This window comes from Sitodiplosis mosellana, unplaced genomic scaffold (genome assembly GCF_009176505.1).
Source record: "Sitodiplosis mosellana isolate CC-2019 unplaced genomic scaffold, AAFC_SMos_1.0 Smas_scaffold_5414, whole genome shotgun sequence".
In the NCBI taxonomy this organism is placed as follows: Eukaryota; Metazoa; Arthropoda; class Insecta; order Diptera; family Cecidomyiidae; genus Sitodiplosis; species Sitodiplosis mosellana.
In genome coordinates this window covers 36,499-54,392 of record NW_022600656.1, presented here as the reverse complement: position 1 = coordinate 54,392, position 17,894 = coordinate 36,499, and the positions used below count along the sequence as shown (strand labels likewise).

Sequence of the window (17,894 nt, the reverse complement as noted above, 5' to 3'; positions counted from 1 at the left end):
ATCGACGACTCAAACTTTCAATGTGTTTCGTGTGTATTGGGCAAGCAACATCGGCTGCCGTTCAAAAGTCGAAACGCAAAAACATACAAGTGCGGAGAACGGTGAATTCAAACGGTGGTGCACGGTATATGTTGGTGTTGAAAGACGATTATTCACACATGCGATTTTTGTACTTCTTGAAAGCAAAGTCAGAAGTGTCATCGACAATAAAAACATTTGTGGAATTGGTACATAATCAAACTGAACATAAAATTAAACGTTTCCGTTCGGACCAAGGAAAAGAATTCGATAACAGTGAGTTAAAAACATATTTTTCGGAAAAGGGAATTGTGTATCAACGTACAGTAGCCTATACACCGGAGCAAAATGGCTGAGTTGAACGTGAAAACAGAACAATTGTTGAAGCATTGCGCACAATGTTGCATGCACGTCGTTTGAATTTTAATTTGTGGGCTGAAGCGGCTAATACGGCTGCATATGTGATTAATCGCACAGGAACAAGTTCAGTGCCCAATAAAACGCCGTGTGAAATATGGTTCGGTAAACAATTGGATTTTGCGAATTTCAAACCGTTCGGTTCCGTGGTGTATGTACACATTCCAAAACAAAAACGTCACAAATTGGACAAAAAAGCCGAAGAGTGTTTGTTAGTTGGCTACGGTGAAAATATAAAGGGATATCGGGTCTATAATCCCAGTAAAAGAACAGTGTCAACGGTTCACGATGTTATTTTTGATAAGAACGAAAAAGAAAGCATGAATGTCACGCATAAAATAATTTCGAGTGAAAATAATATCGAAGAAAATGACAATGAAGTGATTGTGCGTTTAGGTTTTGATGAAGAAGAAGAAATTCTACGTTTGAGTAATGCGATTGATGAATCGGATCTAACAGTGATCAACATCGATAGCAGTTACGAAGACGGTGATACAAGCTATTCATCGGTAGATAGCTCATTCAACGATAGTCAAGCTGTGGATATTCCAGCCTCATCGAATAATTAATAAATATGTTCTTGAGCGACGTGAAAACCGATAAATCAACAAATAATTGAATCACACCTTATTGTTTTCACTAATTCAATATTTTCAATTCATTTAAAACAAAAGAATTTGAAAAGAGTACCTTGAATGCATTTCGGTACTATCGCACCATCATCAGCATCACGACTAAACAGAAAAGTCGTCGGTGTACCCCCTAGCCTAAGCCGCCAGTCTCCAACGAAAGTTCGAAGGGATTCCAGCTCCAGAGAATGTCCAATGAAAAGTTCTCCAACTTCAATTGAAGCTCCAACCATTTGCATAAAAGGTCCAACGAATTGGAAAAACGAATAATTGCATCTCCAACTGTTGTTAAATGACTTTTGAAAGTAACCATCTAAAAATTCAGAATACTCTTTTAGAATTGAATGTAGAACTGTATGTAAGCACTTGAAAATTTTGAGTATTATACGAATGGCACGACCTTTGTTTCTATGTAATTACAGACATTTAAATTGTCATCCGTGTAAATTATCAATACAAACAGGAGCTTTGTGGGCTAGCGCAATTGCTAATAAAACATGTGTGTATACAATTTAGTTGAAAGCAAGAAATTTAAGATTTGTTGAAAAAGTAAATCATCTGAGTATTTATATTAATATTCAAAATGATATATTAACGGGAAAATTTAGACGGTAGATTGATATTGAATATTTAAAAGCGGCACTCGAGCAAATGTTTTATTTATGTCCGACATTTTGTTGGAGGAATAGCCAATTTTATTTCCAACGGTCCAAATTCACCTCCAACAGTTTGTTGGAGGGACGACTATTTTTTCCCTTTTAAACTAAGCAAAGATAAATGAAGCGGCACTCGAGCGCCGAAGGCGCTCGAGCAAATGTACCCACCTCCAATAGTTTGTTGGAGAGACAAATAAAGCGGCACTCGAGCGCCGAAGGCGCTCGGGCAAATGTACTCACCTCCAATAGTTTGTTGGAGAGACAAATAAAGCGGCACTCGAGCGCCGAAGGCGCTCGGGCAAATTTACTCACCTCCAATAGTTTGTTGGAGAGACAACTATTTTTTCCTCTTTGAACCAATCAAAGACAAATAAAGCGGCACTCGAGCGCCTTCGGCGCTCGAGCAAATTTTTTATTTATGTCCAACACTCTGGGATCCAACACTTTGGAGTCCAACACTTTGAAGTCCAACAATTGGAGCTCCAACGTTTTCATTAAATGGCTAGTTTCACCTCCAACGGTTTGAATTTACCTCCAACGAATTCATTAGACGTCTAATTTCACCTCCAACGGTTCGATTGGAGCTCCAACGATATCATTAAATAACTAATTTCATCTCCAACGGTTTAAACTTACCTCCAACGATATCATTAGACGTCTAATTTCGCCTCCAACGGTTTGGTTAGACCTCCAACGATATCATTAAATGATTAATTTCACCTCCAACGATTTGATTGGAGCTCCAACGAATTCTTTAGATGACTTATTTCATCTCCAACGGTTTAAACTTACCTCCAACGAATTCATTAGACGTCTAATTTCACCTCCAACGATTCAATTGGAGCTCCAACGAATTCTTTAGATGGCTAATTTCACCTCCAACGGTTTAAACTTACCTCCAACGATTTCATTAAATGGCCAATTTCACCTCCAACTGTTTGAATTTACCTCCAACGATTTCATTAAATGGCCAATTTCACCTCCAACTGTTTGAATTTACCTCCAACGAATTGATTAAATGATCAATTTCACCTCCAACGGTTTGGTTGGAGCTCCAACGAATTAAAAAGATGACTAATTTCACCTCCAACGGTTTAAATTTAGCTCCAACGAATTGATTAAATAGCTAATTTCACCTCCAACGAGTTGTATTATCACTGGATATGAAGTTCAAAAGTTGTTTTTCGCATTCACTATTGTGAAAATCTATTCACAATAAGGAAAAATATCGCGTCACGACTTTTACACGACAAAACCCTTGAAAACTTGATCAAAAATCAAAGGGCATGACGCGTCCTAGCGTCACTCAAAATGACATCAGTCTTTTTGTGTGGTAAATCCACGCACAGGAGCGTCACTCCATTTTAACTTCGTCTAGAGGTTTTTCATCTGATATCACTACTTTTTTAAGGCAATTATTTTCGAAGAAAAATACACTTTTACCAAAAAAAAATGTTTTATTAACAGAAAAAAGCTGTTTTTTTCTTCATAAAACATTTAACAAACTTTGGAAGCAAATTTCCACTAACATCAAAAAGTCACATTTCTCCCAAATTTCACATTGTAAAATGCATTTAGCGGTGTAGCATCATAGCAAACGAGACAGCAAATTTGACTCGATGTTCCCGTTATCCAGATTCAATGCGTTGTTGCTCCTCTGAATAAAGCAACTTTCGTATGCGTCTAATTTGCGCGCGTCGCCTATCTCTTTCACCAGCCGTAAGTTGCTTATGTCGATATTCAAATGACCGCTGTTCAATGCATGTAATGAATGCTAAGGCAGAGCGGTAGCCCTGTTTGTTTTTTATGCACAAACAATGTTCACGGAAACGAACTGAAATGTTACGTTTCGTTTGTCCAATGTATTCACACATACAAACGGGGCACTGAATAGCATAAATGCCAGATTTGTGTAAAGAATCAATTGTGTCTTTGGTTGAACCCAACAAATTCATTATTTTGGTTTGATTCGTATACACAATGGTTAAATTATATTCACGAAACTTATTTTTTATCTTTTTCATAATTTGTGGGATATATGGCAAACCAACTCTAACTCTTTCCACTTCTGGCGTGTTTTGCGAAAACAATGTCGATAAATTAAATTTGTTTATTTTGTCTAAATGTTTTTTTATCAACACGTCGACCAAATCTCCTTTGAAGCCATTTATCTTCGCCATTTGTTTTATGCGAGCGTATTCAGTCATGTAATTTTGTGCTGAGAGTTTCATTCGACACAATCGATGAACCATTGAATGATACGCAGCCAATTTGTGTTGCATGCTACAGTTTGAATCACTAGTTATTGTTCTCAAGGTGTCAGTGGGTTTGTGGTAAATGGCAATATCAATTTTATTGTCCACAGAAGTTGACAATTCGATGTCCAAAAACGATAATTTACATTTATCATTCTCCTTCTCACACGTAAATTTAATCGAATCGAATCGATTATTGAGCACGTTTAACACTGAGTCAATTTCGTCTTTCTTTATTATCGCGAACACATCGTCTACATATCTCCACCAGATTCTGGGAAGCAAGTTTTCTTGTTTTAATTTTCGTTCGAATGCCGACATGAATAACTCACTAATCAATGGGCTAAGCGGATTTCCCATGTTAGTTCCAATCGACACATGATAAAACGAATCAAGAAATTGAAAATAACTATGATCCATACACATACGTGCTGCTTGGTAATAAACTGATTTTTGTTCGAATGGAATATCAATTTGCTCTAAATATCTTTCAAATTCCTTCAATGCAACAATGCAACATCAATTGGAATACTTGGAAATAAAGAACACACATCAAATGAAATTTTAGTCTCATCACAATTCACAACAACATTTTCAATTTTTTGAGCGAAGTCTCATTTAGCAATGAGATAGTCAGTGGTCCCGATACTAGATACAATCGGCCTCATTTTGTTTCCGGCTTTATGTATCTTTGGTAAACCGTAAATTCTGGCAACTTTTGGATTCGACACTTTGATATTTCGAGCCAGACGCGCACCAAACACTTATTTCTTAAATCAAATAATTTCTGCGATGTTCAACGGTCAAATGTTGTTGATGCACGTACACGTTCGGGTGCAAGTGTCGCAAGTTGTGCATTTTTGGCAACTACTACGGAGCCCACAACTTACAATGAAGCCATCAACGATGAAAGAAGTAAGGCATGGGTGCATGCAATGAACGAAGAGTACGATTCGCTGATTAAAAATCGAACGTGGGAGATGGCTATTCTTCCAAAAGGACAGCGTGTAGTTGATAATCGCTGGGTTTTTCGCATCAAACGAAATCAAGATGATACGATCGACCGTTATAAAGCGCGTTTGGTAGCGCGTGGTTTTACGCAATGTTATGGCATCGATTATACTGAAACATTCAGTCCAGTGGTAAAATTTGCTTCAGTGCGAACGCTGCTGGCTATTGCTGCCGAAAAGAAAATGTTCATGAAACAATTTGATGTCAAAACAGCCTTTCTCTACGGTGATTCGACAGAGGAGGTGTATATGCGGCAGCCCATTGGTTTTGAAGATGGCACCGATCGTGTGTGTAGGCTGAAGAAAAGTCTATACAGTTTGAAGCAAGCTCCACGGTGTTGGAACGCAAAATTCAGAAAATTCATCATCGATTTTGAGTTCAAGGAGAGCGAAGCGGATGCATGTGTTTACTTTCGAAAAAGTGGCAATCATACAACTTATTTGGCCATTTTTGTGGATGATGGCATGATAATTTCAACGAGCGAGTCATGCATTGTGCCAGTCATCGAATATTTGCAAACACATTTTGAGATTAAAGTGTTTGAAGCGAATTATTTTCTGGGACTCGAAATAAATCGAACGTCAAACGGATCGATACATTTGAGTCAATCATCATACATCAGCCGGGTGTTAAGCAAGTTTGGCTTCGAGGACTCAAATCCAGTAGCAACACCAGTAAATCATCAACAAGTGTTGGGGGCAGCAGAGGAAGCATCGAACGTGAAGTTCCCGTATCGACAAGTGGTTGGATCTATGATTTATCTGGCAATCGGCACTCGACCAGATATCAGTTTTGCTGTTGGTTACGTCAGTCGATTCATGGAACGACCTACCGAAGCTCATGTGACAGCAGTGAAACGGATATTAAAATACTTGAAAGGAATCAGCAATTATGGTATATTGTTTCCAAGTAAAAATGCTAACAATTTTAAGTTATTTACTTACAGTGATGCCGATTACGCTGGTTGTACCGAAACACGAAGGTCAACCACTGGTTACTGTCTATTACTTGGAAAAGGGAAAGTAAGTTGGTGTTCTGAAAGACAATCATCAGTGTCACACTCGACAGCTGAATCAGAATACATCGCGGCATCACTCGCATCGAGAGAATTGATCTGGCTAAAACGCTTACTTCGAGAAGTGGATGAAACAACCGTTTCGAATTCGCCAATACTTTTTGTGGACAACGAAAGTGCAGTGAAAATCATCAAAAATCACTTCAACCACTTGAGACTGGAAATGTGAGAGAGAATAAAAGAGAATAGACGATTGTGTTTATGCTGTTAAGCGTCTTATTCATTGAGCAGTTTGTAGTGAACTGAATTTAGCAATGAGAATGCAACCTGACGTTGATGCCATTTGATTTGACACAATAATATTCTACTTGTGGTAACACTGTTTTCAACACTCCCACGTCTTGTTTCAAATCAAAAATCCCAAAAAAAAATTTAACAATTTAATCTTTAACAAAATCAACAATTCTAAATTTTTCGATGCTAAAACAAATTTAAATCAATTTTCCTTTAAACAAATCAACAAAGAAAATATTAATTTACTGTGGTGAGAGTGAAATGATGTTTAACTAACAAAAATGCAAAGTCCATATTGGATATGGCAATCACAATTCCGGTTGCGCTTACAATATCATCGGCTTCAAATATTCTAGATTCATTTTTAATAATGCCATTTTGTTTATAAGAATTTTTGGCTTATAAGCAAAATCACTGAGTTCGTAGAAAGAGAACAGCCAAGTGGATAAACAATAAAGTATACTGTCCATCGCGGTGTTCGTTTATAGCGATTCGTAATAAAGCAGTTGGATGAGTATAAATAAATGCTTGTATGGACGCTACGGCGCTGAAATAAATAAATAAATAAATAAATAACAATTTGTCAATATTTTATATTAAATTTTTGGCTTCGTTCGCTGCGTACCGACGAGATGAAGTTTGCACGGATGGTTGAATTATTGAATTGATCAGCCACTTTGTTTGCAAATTAACACATTTGAGGCACTCGAGCTCTGATTTGTTTGTCCATGAGCTTATCTTCAATCTTGAGGTGGTCAGTGTGCCGTAAGATACGTATGCTCTCTCCGATTGCGTACATTATTTGAGTCAATGTTCATACTTAATTCTTCCAAATTGGTCATATCTTTCGGTCTCGATATGAATTGTAAATTCAAAACTACATACCAACAGGGACTTTTTTAGATTAGACGTAAAAATTCTCTTCAATTCATCACCTCTTTGATAAATTGAACGATGAACTTCGCAGTCGTTGAGGCCGACATTAATTTGTTCAACGCTCCAGTTAGTCTATCTTTTCTCAAACGTGTTGTTATTTTTTTATTTATTCAACACCGCCAAAAGACTGGCTGAATAATAAGTTTTGCAGGAAAAGAACTCAAACAATGAGATATCGCCTAGATATATCCATTGGATATTTCTGCTAGACGGCATATTTTGTTGCGTTTATACAAACGCTTTGTTACACAGTGACGGTGTCGCGCGCGACATACATAGAACAGAGCGCATTTGAGGAGGCGTCGCAAATACAAATACATGAGCGATCAAGTCTTTGAACACATACGAACAGTGGGCACACAAATGGTAGCGTCCTCAAATGCGCTCTGTTCTGTGTATGTCACGCGCGACACCGTCACTGTGTAACGAAGCGTTTGTTCAAACGCAACAAAATATGCCGTCCAGCAGAAATATCCAATGGATATATCTAGGCGATATCGCATTGTTTGAAACGACTCCAAGAGTCGTGAAAAACCTGATCTTTTGATTTTTGTACAATTTGGTGTGTAATAATTATATAGTAGTCTTTCTGTCGCCTTCGATGTAATCGCGTCAATGGGCTTGACAAAGCTCAGCTTCTGGTAAATGATGACGTCGAGATCTTTGTGGTCCGAAATAAAGAAGGTAAAATCACCGTATTTGTAATTAGTATCGATGATATCCTTCCTTTTTGTGGTGATTGTAAGGACGGCGCATTTTTCAAGGTTCAGGTGCAAATTGTTTACGTCGCACCGAACCAGAGCGGCGAAACCGAACTGTCATCATTAATTACAACGCGGCTGTCAGAATAAAGTACAAATTGAATACACGCCAGACAGTCTTAAGTGCACCTTCGCAGGACGACTTGTTGAATTTGAACTACTATGTTTGAAAAAGACAACGTATTTTCGTGAACGTATATTACACCGTACAACAAATTTCAACTTCTGCTCTCACACATGGACACTTTAAATGCAGGATGTTAGGGGACCTAAAAACAAACAAAACTGCATACTACGATTTCTCCGTTGACGTGGTAATAAGAAAAATATCGACCTATCAAATATTTTGTGTGGGCTAGGATTTTTAGACTTTTATATCATCATGTTTTGGTCGTTAACTCATGATGTTATTGACTTGAAATCTTTTTTCATTTCATAGAAAAGAGTCAGAAAAACAAATTTCGTCGAAACAATATGCCAAAAAATCATCTTTGGGTGGATTTTTTGACGAAAATATCAAAAAAAGGCCATTTTTACTAGTTTTTTGACCAAAACGCGCACGGTTTTTCATTTTTCCTGATTATTGTGCCACCAAAACTGTAGCCAGAGATGAAACAAATATTTTTCCATCAAATACTAACCCAAAATACCATATCTAGTCGACTTGCATACTACATAACCGCTTATTGATCTCTATCCGTGAAACCAACCAAAAATCAAAAATATCAATTTCGGGTTTTCTGTCTATTTTTCCGGTTAATTTTATTGAAAATGGTTCAAAACTACAAGAAACACTTCAAATGATACGATTATAATGATTTTTACAAAGTTAAAGAAAATTTTATCTACGAGAAATTCGAAAATGCAATCATTTTTGGCCAAAAATCAGGTCCACTGCCTTGATTTCGGCAGTTGTGGTGTGATTGTGCGATTTTTTCACCTTTTTCTTCAATATTAGCCTCCCAATGCCAAATTTGAGCCATATAAGTGACACGTGTTATATGCTACAAGGAACTAGACATCAAACACTATATTTAAGGAACACATCGCATCAGTGCTAGTGCCTTTGAAGCAGTTAAAAATGGTCGCATACTTGCAGAAACACGATTTTTCAAACTACCGACCCCGATTTGAAGCAGAAGGAAGGGTTTGATCAAGTTAAAATGTTCTACGCGTAAGTAGTATTTTTTACGAGTTTTCCGAATATTATAGTGATTTGGGGCCAAAAGCGGGTTTCTGCCCTGTTTTTGCTCTAAAATAGTGATTTTTTGTGATTTTTCGAATTTTTGAGCCTCCCCTGTCCCTCCAAAGGAGAGAGCGGCCCCAACCAATGGTATTATTTGATTCATTGGAGTCTGCTGGGCATTTCATCAGCACACACCACCATCGTCAGAACACCTATTTGGTGTGTAAAAAAATTATATAGCCAAAAACCCTGTGAAAATGGTGAGATCAAAATTACATAAAAAATTTTTTTTTACATTTTTAGAAAGTGCAAGTAGAGATTCGGATTCACCATGTTTTAGATTTTGAGGTTGCCTACCATTTAAGCCCAAAAAATCGAAAAAATAAAACCACGTCTAATTGACTTTTTTCACATTTAATACTTTGAACCCACTTTTCAGGGCATGAATGGGCCCGGATGGGGTGGTCGTAATGGACTTTTTTTAGCCCCATCGATTATCTATCCAACCATGCATATAGTTTCGAAAGTTTGTACCACACTTTTCTAGTGTGAAAATGTAAAAAAAGTGCCATTTTCCATTTTTTTCAATATTTGGGTCACCCTGGGTGGGGAAGGTCACCTTAATTTTTTGGCTTTGCGAGTTTTTGCCGATAAGAAGTTTATACACCAAGTTTGAGCGAAATCGGAGAAATCACTTGCAAATTTTGTCCCGCTTGGTGTGGAATCGTCGAAAATTAAAATGAAATTGTGTTAAAATGTAGAACATTTTAATACGTTTTCTCAAAATTTGAAAATATCCGGAAATCGTTAGAGAAAACCGGATCATGCCGAAATATCCGGAATTTCACGAAATTCCGGACGTTTCCGGACGCGATGGGAGGTCTAATTATAAATAAAAATGTTGTGTGTTGGCAAGCTCGCTTTAATGCATACGTGCTCAATGTCCACGTTGTCAAATTTAATTTCTTCAGTAGAGAAGATTTCATTGTTGAGCGCAATGAGAACACCTCCAACTTGTCTAAATGAATGGGCAAGCGGAATAATGAAACGTAATTCTGTTTTTAAATGAAGTGCCTCTGAGAAAAATTTTCAGTAAAAAAGCCCCACAAAAATATTGTCTGAATAAGATTTTCATACAAATTTTTATCAGACAATATTTTTGTGGGGCTTTTTTACTGAAAAATTTTCTCAGAGGCACTTCATTTGAAAACAGAATTACGTTTCATTATTCCGCTTGCCCATTCAAATAATCTGTCTTTGCAGTAGACATCGTATGTGCTATCGAAGAATTCGGCATTAAGGTGGCTATGTTTGAGCCAAGTTTCAGTCAAGATGACAATGTCAAAACCGTTTTATGACACATTCGGATTGGAACGTCGTGTCTCACCTGAATTTTCAAAAATTCAAAAATTTGTACGATGCAATCCACGACAACCAGCGCCTGTCCGAGCGCTCACGGCGCTCCGGTGCAAGTTTTATTCATGCGCCCCTGAAATTTCATGACTCAATTTTTTTTGACAATGATTAATTTAAATTTTAAATCGTATCTTTTTGTAGCGAAAACAGTATTTATTCATGAATGTTTTACATTCGATTTGTAAATAATTTTTATTGCGTGATATAACATTTAATGTTCATTATTAAATATTGCGAATTTTCGTAACTGATCAGTAAAAGGAAACTTTCCGGGCTTTGGAAGCGGCAAATTCGTCGATGATATCCTCATATTGAATTGAATCAGCAATTTCATGCTCAATTGATATTGTAGCTAAGCCATTCAAACGGTCTTGTGACATCGAATTGCGCAGGTAGTTTTTAGTTATTTTCAGCTTAGAAAAAGTCCTCTCAGCGGTTGCAACTGACACAGGACTTGTCAAAAATATCCTGTAAGCAATAACGGCGTTGGGGACAAGATTTTCCATACCGCTGCTCTTGATCCCGTTGAGTATATCGATGACTCTAACTAAATGACGATGCTTTACCAATTCCGCCACAACCGTCATCTCTGAAATCAATTCGTCAACATCAATATCACATTCTTCTCCCTTTGAAAGCGTTACTTGAAGCTGTTTGCACGACTTGAGCAAATTTCCATTTCTTCTATTTTGATCAAAATCGTCAAATTTGTAGAGAAAGGAGAATGTTGAATTGTGCTTCTCTAATGCAACGAATCGCTCCTCTACTGCATTGATTGCTACGTTCAAGACAACATCAATGAAATCATTTTGGAAGCTTTCTTCCGAATTTATTTCACGTCCAACAGCAACACGCTTGCGACTGTTTGTAAAAACGACCTCGATTTCCATACTCTCACAGATTTCTGTTGCTTCACTAAAAACTTTTTCAGGTCCAGTTGATCTGTATTCTTCCAAAAAAAATTTAGTACTACCCAAACAAAGTACAGCGGCTTGCAAATCCGAATCAATTGATTGCAGGGCTTTCGAAGCAATGTTAACGTGACTTAAAACATCGTACCACATACATACTGCACACACAAACGGATAATCAATTTTGTCGATAATTGCTCCAGCTTCATAACGAACTTTATCCTTGAAAGCGGTTGAATTCTCAATTTCATCCAATGCAGCGATTATTTTGCCAAGATTCAGCCGAAGTGGTTTCATTGCAGCGATTCGACTGGACCATCGAGTTGTACAAAGGTTTTTCGGAGCTAACGTGGAAGCTGTCGTGATATGGCTTTTCATAATATCCCACCGATTCGAAGAACCTGAAAGAAATTTATAAATTTCTTCGACCAAAGAAAAAAAACTAACGGTTGCCCCCGATGCAGCAGCAGCTTCATTCACAACAAGATTTAGTGAGTGGTTTGAACATGGTACAAAAAATGCTCTTGGGTATTTTTCCAGAATTAGGTTCTGCACGCCGATGTTTTTCCCTTTCATGTTCGCGCCATTATCATAGCCTTGACCTCTCAAGTTTTCGGGATCTAATCCAAGTGATTCCAATTCATTGATTGCCATTTCTTTGATCCCAAGTCCAGTTTTTTCGTGCATTTCCAAGAATTCAAATTTTGCTTATATTTCTAGCGCCTTTTTCAAATTTCAAAATGTAAACAGTACAATATCGGCGCTCATTCAAATGATTGACAAGTATATTTAAACACTTTTAGCGCTTTTTAAAACTCATCTTGCGGTTTTTTAAATGTAATCGTCAGTAAAAATTGGTCGTTATGTGTTTAAATACATAGAAATAGAACACTCGCGCGCCTTCGGCGCGCTCGCATTAATTAAATTTGAGAATTTTTATTCTCGCGCGCCTTTGGCGCGCTCGCTTTAATATACCAATTTTTGCGCTCGCGCCTCGGTGCGTTGCACCGGCTGCACCGGCGGTTGTCTTATGTCTTATTTATGTCCAACACTTTGGAGTCCAACAATTGGAGCTCCAACGATTTCATTAAATGGCCAATTTCACTTCCAACGGTTTAAACTTACCTCCAAAGATTTCATTAAATGGCTAATTTCACCTCCAACGGTTTAAACTTACCTCCAACGATTTCATTAAATGGCTAATTTCACCTCCAACGGTTTGGTTGGAGCTCCAACGAATTTATAAAAAATAATTAATTTAATCTCTATAATCGATCAGATGAAAAACCTCTAGACGAGGTTAGAATGGAGTGACTCAAAATGATATCAGTCTTTTTGAGTGGTTAATCCACGCACAGGAGCGTCACTCCATTTTAACCTCGTCTAGAGGTTTTTCATCTGATATCACTACTTTTTTAAGGCAATTATTTTCGGAGAAAAATACACTTTTGCCAAAAAAAATGTCTTATTATCAGAAAAAAGCTGTTTTTTCATAAAACATTTGCATCGATACTTCACAAACTTTGGAAGCAAATTTCCGCTAACATCAAAAAGTCCCATTTCTCCCAAATTTCACATTGTAAAATGCGATAAAATTTCGGAGATCGGTTGTAAAATCGGTGGCTGCAAAAGTTTGATTTCTTACCTCCAACACAAATTGGATGCAATTGATTCTCGAAATTCGCACATTTTTGGTAATCAAAGATCGAAACGCGAAATTCCCACATTATACATACTTGGCGACATTTTGGGTGATATAACTGGTACTCTCGACGCCAAATTCTATCGTTAATTCACGAAAATGAGGATCATTTATTGCTCTTATTGAAAAATCACACATCGGTCATGGATTCTACATTGAACATAATTCAGAATGATGCGGCAAAAATGCAAAAAACATTTGAATGCGTTTAACGATCCCATTAATATTGTCAGCAATCACACCAATGTGCTTGAGTTGGAAGCAAACATACATAATTTTATGGTGTATTTGAGGCTGCTCACACAGTAAATACGATGGTTCTAACTTTTAGAACCGCAATATGAAATTTGGCACTAAAATCCATTTGAGTACCATTTGTACTAGAAAAAGTTCAAAATGTACTAAATCAAAAATCAAAGCTTCATGTATTTATTATAGAACTTTTGAACTTTTTCTAGAGCAAATGGTACTAAAACAAAGTTAAGTGTCAGATCTCAACATTGCTAGAATCATTGTGTTAACTGTGCATTAGTTACTATGAAGTTCATAGTATGAACAGCAGCAGTCTGATATAATCGATATCTTAACATTCTCGAGAAGAAATCATATCAGTCATGTGTTGTTTACGCCTGAACAAATCGACCATTTACACCAGCACTTTGTGTTCAGATTATCAATTCCATTGTTAGAAGCGACGAAATTCAAATTGTATAAAATCATTGCTGTTCCAATGATCAAAAATAAACACATTTTCGTTTTAAATAACAACCACAAATTCAAGCTGACGTCTGTGGACCGGCAGCTCCATCAATATCTTGAAAATTATGACTGCAAACCTTATCAAAACAAGAAAGCCTTGATTTGTGACAAAACAAACACGTTCATCACAGCGACGAAATCTGATTGTGTGTGGAATGTATTCAATCATTTGACAAAATCGACATGCGAAATGAAGGGATCGGAAAATACACTGCTTTTTAATAGCGTAAGCGCAAACAAATTTTTATTTGTCTTGCCAGAAGTGGTCAGAGTAACCATCATTTGCGGGGATCGTGTGGCTCACGATCAACTGGCCGGGGAGGGCATGTTGACACTCAAGCCAACATGTTCTTTAGCTTCCGAGAATGTCCAACGGTTTTCTAAAATCGCATTGACTTATGAACGTCATGAATTGATAATTCCCGAAATTTACATTGACAATTGGACGTTCCCGAAACAACTGGATTTCAAACATAAAACAATAAATCTTGAAATGGGAAACCGGCAAGAAATAGTTAAGCTTAGAGCAATTTTGAACGAAACCAACATCAATGGTAAAATAAGCAAAAAATTTGGAAAAAATGTCATATGAAATATGAACAGGCATTTTAGGCCGAAAACGTAAACAGAACATGATTTTTTTAGGTTGATGTGTTGAACGATTGAACGAAGTTGTTCAATTTTACGTTGGCTACAATATTGCCCAAAATTGTGGCCAAAAAAATCGAATACGTTGCGAGTTATATACGAAAAACGCGAATTTTTCTAGAAATTCAAACTTTTTTGCCGCAAAACACCAACCAAATATGGTTTTTTGGGTAACGTTTGTTACTAAAAATTGTTTTTTGAACTCTTAGGTACAACTTTGTTCAAGATAGTAACACGCTATTACCAATTCTAAGTTATGGACCAAAAAATGGAAATCCAACATTGCTGAAAACCTGTGTTGAATTTTTTTTTACAAAAGTCGATAAAATAAAAACGCCAACCAATTTTGCAAAACCCAGTTGGGGTTCTACTCAGCTATAGTAGTACTAAAACGTGGGATATGCCAAGTCCACCCGTTTACTGTCAAATTTTGAACAATTGTAGAGCGCCATGGATTTCGTACGGCAAAATTCAGTACTACTTGGTGTGATTTTGTGGTATTTCACAATATGTCGAAATCACTTACGGCTATTTACAGCTCAATCACACCAATTAGTACTGAATTTTGTCGCATGAAATCCACGGCGCCTCACAATTTCACACTTCGAATTCTGTATACAATAAATGCGAGATTATAAGCGTGTGGCCAAGTCCAATTCGTTTTTCTTGTGTTGCACTGTGTATTTTGACAGCAGATTTCTTCCACAGGATCAAAACTGTAAACAAACAAAAAAACACACAACAATCGATGGTTTGTTCATTTCAAAAATCACATGCACACGGTGGCATTGTTTGGTTCAATCACTCGTTCGATGTCACCACGATAACAATTTAGATGACTTTAGCTTTTTCCCTTTTGATTTAAGTTGCTGGCTGTTCAATCTGAATTTAGTCGAACGTAGCAAAGATTCATATTTCATGACATGGTGAAATTGTGAACGGCGGTTTGTTTACAATAACAAACTTCAAAATGAACCAACACTAATAGCGGGAATATTCACTACATTAGTTTTGCCTGCCATCTCTGGACAATTTAAAACGTAATCGTTGAAAATCAGAAGAAATAAATTTGAAAATATACTCTCACTATTCAGTTCATTCTCTTTGGATCAATACATGAACAAAAACATGAACAATTTAAATCTTAGAATTTTATTGCATACGATAATGCTATTTTTGCTTCGGCAAGTGTGAATATCGATTTCTTCGTTGTGTGAACACTATTAATTGATACAGAATTCTTTTCTCTTTAATTTAAAATCTATCATTTCTCTCGTTCCGAATATTCATACAGTTGGTTTACACTGAAATTTCAGTCAATTTTGACGGAAAAAAAGCCTAAAAACGTTACATCTTTTAACGTTAAAAATGACTTAATTGCGTTACATGAATGTTTCTTGGCTGGCGAATGAATTTTTCGAAGTCCAACATTTTCATAAAATAACATGATGGTTCAATAGTTTGTTTGAAAAACATTGATCGATATAAACCAATACGAATAAAGAGAAATGAAATCGAATTATAAATTCCATGCTAATACCACAGATTCCTTGGCTCATGAGGAGTAAAAAAAGTACATGATCACTTTTCCGAATTCGGCCTTTATACCAAAGATTCGGCCGCCGACGCATTTTTGGCCGCGCCGCTGTGATTCCACACCAAAGGCCATCTTGAGTACATTTTTCGACATAAACTCATGATTGTTAGCTCCTTAGAAATATATTGAGGTCCACCAGACTTTACAATCCAAAAGAAATGAAAAAAAGTTTGACCGAATGCGTTAATAAGGTATCGTTTTTTATCAAGAGCACAAAATTTTAGGCCGATATGCCAATTTTCGTAAACTAATTTTGACGTTAACCCAAGAAAACTGCGGCCCAACGGTGCCATCGGTACCCACTTTTCAAAACCAAAGCCTCTATACCAAAGATTCGGCCGCCGACGCATTTACTGCTGAGCAAAACGGCGGTTTTCAATTTGATATAAGACAAAAATTCGTCGCTAAATTCATTTAAAACAGAATGCAAAAATCATGTAATGGAAAACCTCAATGTATAGATACAAATGCAACTAGAAGAGCTAACGCTAATAAACATAATACAAACATAATACATTTTTGCCGCTTGACCCTGAAGGACTACGCACACTTGTGAAGGAATGAATATTTTGGGGCTTAATTTACCAAAGTTATTCTATATGGATTAATCCCTAAAAAAACCCTAATTAGGTTAGCGCAAATGCCAAAAGTTTTAAAAATCACAGCTCCTCGGCCGGAATCGAAAAATTGGGACTGAACATTTTTTTTTAGCCATTTTCCGACACACTTTTGATAATAAAGTCAACATGCACTAAAGCTATCCAGTTTGTATGGAGAGGAAACTCGAATATTGAAGAATATTCGGAAATTTTGGTACAATATCGCAATTACACTGGCCAACAGATGACTGAATCTTACTGCTGGCGTACAGTACTACAATTCTATTCGTGAGACGTTAAAGAATGTATGTTTTTTTGTCGATTTATATTTTTGAAAAGGAAAGTATGTTTTCTGTTGATTATATCTGCGTTAAAAGGAAGTATGTTGGCATCCCGTCTAGCCTCCGCGGTTTTTTCCGCGAAACCGATAGACGATAACAGCATGGTGTCTTCGGCAAAGTTGTAGTACTCGAGGTCTTCCATAACATTGCTGAAGACATCGATCTCTTATCTCTTATCAGTTGCGCGCAAATCGCGCACATAAAAAAGCAAATTTTATATAGAACTTTTTTTTTCTTATTATTTTTCGCGCTTTTCGCGGAACTGATAACAGATAAGAGATAACTGACTTCAGCAATGTTATAGAAGACCTCAAGTGCTACAACTTTGCCGAACTCTTATCAGTTCCGCGGAAACCGTGAAAAACCGCGAGGACCCGCCAAAAACGAACATACATTCTTTTAACCATTATTAGTTGCAATAAAGCATACTTCTCTTTATTGCTACGAAGTTGGACCAACTTGCGTTCTTTTACGTCTCACTAATAGAATTTTGGTCAATATTACAATGCTCTAAAGTGCAATACTGAGCTGTTACAGCTGAAAATTAATATTATTATTCCGTACACACCGTGTCAAGGGAAAGTATAGGAATTGGTCCCGAAAACTTTTTTCGCAAAATTGGTTTAGATCATCATAAAAACTCATGAAACGCGTAGAAAACCACTTTTTGAGACACTTTTTCGTTCGTGTGCCGTCGTCGTCGTTGTCGTCGTTGTCGTCGTTGTCGTCGTTGTCGTCGTTGT

At 36.9% G+C, this 17,894-nt stretch overlaps 2 protein-coding genes across 2 annotated transcripts; both read right to left on the bottom strand.

Moving 5' to 3' along the window:
• Positions 1 to 3,274: 3,274 nt before the first annotated feature.
• On the bottom strand, positions 3,275 to 10,208 carry LOC129572701 (uncharacterized). Its single transcript, XM_055452714.1, has 2 exons — positions 5,931 to 10,208; positions 3,275 to 5,857 (listed from the first exon to the last, which is right to left on the bottom strand). The coding sequence occupies exon 2, from the start codon at positions 4,399 to 4,401 to the stop codon at positions 3,349 to 3,351; it is 1,053 nt and encodes a 350-aa protein (XP_055308689.1). The 5' UTR covers positions 4,402 to 5,857; positions 5,931 to 10,208; the 3' UTR covers positions 3,275 to 3,348.
• Positions 10,209 to 10,845: 637 nt separating this feature from the next.
• On the bottom strand, positions 10,846 to 12,159 carry LOC129572702 (zinc finger MYM-type protein 1-like). Its single transcript, XM_055452715.1, has one exon. It carries the CDS (start codon positions 12,157 to 12,159, stop codon positions 10,846 to 10,848), a length of 1,314 nt encoding a protein of 437 aa, XP_055308690.1.
• Positions 12,160 to 17,894: the final 5,735 nt, after the last annotated feature.